The following is a 4270-nucleotide window of genomic DNA, read 5'->3' on the forward strand; positions in this document are numbered from 1 at the left end:
GTCGCCTAGCTGAGAGGCCACAGACAGAACCACTCGCTAAATCTGAGAAGCCATCTGCGTGTCATTAAATACTGCCTTGCTTGCGTACACAGAATATCCGTCTTTATCTGTTGTGCCTTTTGCCTAGACGAGAACGGAACTATTCTGTCAAATTAGAGTCTCGTACAAAACAATAGCCAATCTTTTGGGCGTTTTACTTGACAACCTGTTGCCGGCCGACGTGATTTCCGTCACTGCCATTTGTATCGTGTGAAAAACTCTAGGTAGTGCGATCGCCTTCATCGTCATCTTCTGATCTCTTTGAGAATTTTCAGGAGATATCATCCGATGACGCACACTTAAAAGATTCAGCCTTGAGGCCGCTCCGGCCGTCCACGTGGTGTAGAGTCGGAGGTCTTCGGAGAGCCGAAGCGCCCTCTCACGGCTGAATCTTTCTGTTTATGGATACGAAGCAGGTGACGACAACACACGACATCGCAATCAGAATATCCGAGAAGCATGCAGGTATTTTAAAACCAAACGATTGTACAAAGAAGTGGTTTCACGAAACTTGTCTCATCGTCTGTGTGTTTATATATGACGATGTTGTGTTTATTTTCTATGCATTTCCCAAGTCAGAATTTGATGCTATGTAGGTATTCTAATCCCCTATTTCGAAAGATGGGGTTAATGTAAAGATGCAGTTGCAGTCTGGATGTCATGATGTCAGTGTGAATTTGAGTGAACGTTTTTTCGCACGAGGGCGTGCTACAATACAGCCCTAATTCAACGACAACAGTACTGTCTAGAATTACTTTCTTCCTTGTACCTTGGTGGTTATAATTTTGAATGTTGTGCAAAATTCTCGATCAGGGTAACAGGTAACGCTATTTGTGAAATATTTGTGAAATATTTGCCAGTACATCGATCAGGCGACTTGTATAGTAGAGTGATGCAACCAAATATCAACTAAGTAGACAGGGTCTATGACAATTATCTGACGATGAAGGGATATTTTTTATATATATGCTTTATTGATAACAGTAATAAGAAGTTACAGTGCTTGTCAGCGAGGTGACAATATAGTTCTCTAGATCTATTATCATTTATCGTTGGTAATATTTTTATCAGTTTACGATAATGTCTCTGACTTGTCTATATGTAGAGTTGAGTTTAATTTGTAGCAAATACAGAACAAATGATGATTTCCTATAATTAATTTTCATTGCATGAATAAATCGTTTTGCTACAGGTATAGGATGGGATTATGTCCCCAAAAGGCACAAAAGAATTGAGGCACTAAAATCACAGTATTGCTCATTGAGAAAGTTGATTGCAATACGCAGTAGTTCAAGGAGTTTTCCAGAAACTAATCAGGCAGGCAGACTTTCAGGCCGGATACAGATCTAAGCAACGGCAGTACCTGCCTGTCAAGTGATAAAGATTGTTTGCCTCTGCAATGGTATACTGTAATAATTTGAATTCCGGCTAATTGTGCAGTGTACGCTAACCGTCGGATGGTGTATAATAAGAACCTGTGTCGAGCATAGTGACAGGTAGTGAATTACAAGTTCTCAGTTAAGAAGTCTCAAAAGTGAATATAAAGGTCAGACTGCACCTGTGTTAACTACCGATTACACTCATTATTTATGCAGCTTAAGAAACCATGAAATAAGGAACAAAATGTGGAGTAAAGAAAATAATTGGGGTAATACATACTAAAATTATTCTCTATATCTTTCTGACACTTATACATACTTTTGCATTTTACTGCAATGTCTGGCTAATAGATGTTGCAGTCTGGTGGCATTGCTGTATCGTGATCTGGTCAATGAACAGCAGAGACACACCCGCACATGTAACATTTGTACGCTGACAATGCAACCATATCGCAAATAACGTTTGTTTTGTCGGTTATTTTCGAGTACGTCGATTCGGTTAGATTTTCATTAATCGCTAAACAAGATTTTATAATTGTCACCTGGTAGTACGATAATTTGAACCAGAATCTCATTTCCCGATAGCAATTGTTAGACTACTACATCTTGTTGCGGCCCGGTATATATAGAACAAAACACGATTTTTTTTTCTTTCTTCAGATTTCTGATAACTCAACCAGACTCTCATAGACATTCTTCTGGATAGGTTCCGGAAAAATGGATGTATAGCTGCCTTCTGCGTCTTCAATTACAGCCGATTATCGTACCCCTGCTGCTGCTGCTCGTCTTTGTCAAGCTTTCCAGGAGGCAGCGAGTGGCGATCACCCTGGTTTTCTCGTCTCGCATCCTTTACAATTGTTTCCCGTTCTCTCAATGTAGTATCCTACTTGATTGGCGTTTATCTCGCTCGAATCATCGCCAAACTTGTGGTTTGCATTGTTGTCGTTGTCTTCTGATCGTCTTAAATTTGCCCGCCGATAGTATCGGACGGCAAAGAAAGCGACAACGCACAAACCAGCAGCAATGGCACCAAGGAAGAATGCAAGTATTCCAACGGTAACATTTGAATTGCCGACTGTTTCAGGTTCTCCAGAAACTGTGGTATAGTCCGTTGTTGACATTGTTTCCGTGGTGACGTGCGATGACGTCAGGTTCAATTTCAAAACTCTAACGCCCGATGTGGTTCCCTCTAAGTTTGATGCCATACAAGAATATCACCCTTCGTCATCTACTTCAGCAAAAGGAATGACCAGACTGCCATCGCCTTGTTGCACAATCCTGTAATCTGAACACATATCTTCTGTACTTTGGTATATGACAGTACCGTTTGGAATGATCCAGTACTTGTCTACTTCAAGCTCACTTTCCACCTCGCAGTCAAGAATAACATTGTCCCCTATTTCGGCTGTAATAGTTTTAGATGGTGTGTAGAATACGGGGATAGGATAGCAAGTTAGGTTAGCCATGGGACGTCAAGAATTGACCTTGAGTAATGATTATCAGGTGATTCACATGTCATAGTTCTTCCAAAGTCAAGCCTGTACGAGTTATCATCCAGCCAAGCTCTCAGATCCCGTAGACGGCAATCACATGACCAGGGATTACTGTACATGTAGAGGTATTGCAAATCATTTAAGTCTTCAAAGATCGTTCCTGGTAATGTGGTGATATCGTTAGAAGAAACATACAACCAAGATAAATTGTTCAATCCATGAAAGGTATTTTCAGAGAGAGTTTTCAAGTTATTGTAATCAATTGCCAGTCGATATAGATTATCCAATCCGTTAAAGATATTTTCGTCCAGGAAATTAAGTAAATTGTGACGCAAATATAAGTAACGCAGCTTAGCAAGGCCTCGGAATATGTTTGCAGAGATTTCAATTATTTCATTGTGATCCAAGTGAAGTTTATTGAGATTACTGAGTCCCCAGAGAGATTTTCAGGAAGACATGAAAGATTGTTTTGGCGGAGATAAAGGTACGATAATTTTTTAAGACCATGGAAGACAGTCTGCGGTAGTTTCAGTTATTTTATTGTTATCCAAGTGAAGTGTATCGAGATTATGTAGTCCAAAGAAGAGATTTTCGGGCAGACATGAAAGTTTGTTGCCATAGAGATCAATGTACGTCAGATCATCTAGGCCTAGGAAGACAGTCTGCGGCAACGACCTGATTGAATTTGCGTACAGATCCAAAATACTGAGTCGACACAAATCAGTAAATGCACCAACTGCCACCTCTTCAATGCGATTACTGTGCATATACAGATCTGTTAGTTTTGACAGTCCAGTGAAAGAATCGTTTCCAATATGAGTCAGCAGGTTTCTTTCCAGTCTAAGGATCGTTGTGTTTGTCGGTATACCTGAGGGAATTTCCCTCAATCTTTGATTACTGCAGTCGACCGTTGTACCAGAACAATAACAAGTCGAAGGGCATCCATCCAGTCTATTCATGCTGATGATGACCAGGCAAATAATCGAGGCAAGTTTTGATGTATACTCCATCATTCTTACTCTCAAATTAAACCCTGCAGAAAATGTGAAAAACAAAATCCTTTCATATTGATACACCAAAGCAAGGTAGCCAGCAGTGAGTTTAGAAATATCTATTTTTTTGGTGTATGAGCTGGCTCTCGAAATAAATAAATACATTTAACTAAAAAAAAATTAAAAAAAATTAACTGAAAATTTAATGAAAAGTTTTGCGTCTTCTTTACGCATGCCCCTAGGATTTCAATTAACTGGGAACCTATCAATATAAACGATCTTGAAATAATCTGAAATATATGCATTTTGGAACAACGTGCACGGACAATGGACATACCAATTTGGTCAGCGCTTGAATGGACACATA

General features: G+C 39.7%; 1 protein-coding gene across 1 annotated transcript; it reads right to left on the reverse strand.

Moving 5' to 3' along the window:
* Positions 1–2632: 2632 nt before the first annotated feature.
* LOC139134459 (slit homolog 2 protein-like) lies at positions 2633–3924 on the reverse strand. The gene is made up of 3 exons (XM_070701320.1): positions 3420–3924; positions 3258–3347; positions 2633–2823 (listed from the first exon to the last, which is right to left on the reverse strand). The coding sequence occupies exons 1-3, from the start codon at positions 3922–3924 to the stop codon at positions 2633–2635; spliced, it is 786 nt and encodes a 261-aa protein (XP_070557421.1).
* Positions 3925–4270: the final 346 nt, after the last annotated feature.

This window comes from Ptychodera flava, chromosome 6 (genome assembly GCF_041260155.1).
Source record: "Ptychodera flava strain L36383 chromosome 6, AS_Pfla_20210202, whole genome shotgun sequence".
Lineage (NCBI taxonomy): Eukaryota > Metazoa > Hemichordata > Enteropneusta > Ptychoderidae > Ptychodera > Ptychodera flava.

What these genes read in the sequence shown, in the direction of transcription:
- LOC139134459 (XM_070701320.1), bottom strand. Translation starts at nt 3,924, where the DNA reads ATGATGGAGTATACATCAAAACTTGCCTCGATTATTTGCCTGGTCATC. An exon ending in AACTACCGCAGACTGTCTTC is followed by an intron (nt 3,348 to 3,419) that starts CATGGTCTTAAA and finishes GAAAATCTCTCT; the next exon opens with GGGGACTCAGTAATCTCAAT. An exon ending in CCGAGGCCTTGCTAAGCTGC is followed by an intron (nt 2,824 to 3,257) that starts GTTACTTATATT and finishes AAACTATTACAG; the next exon opens with CCGAAATAGGGGACAATGTT.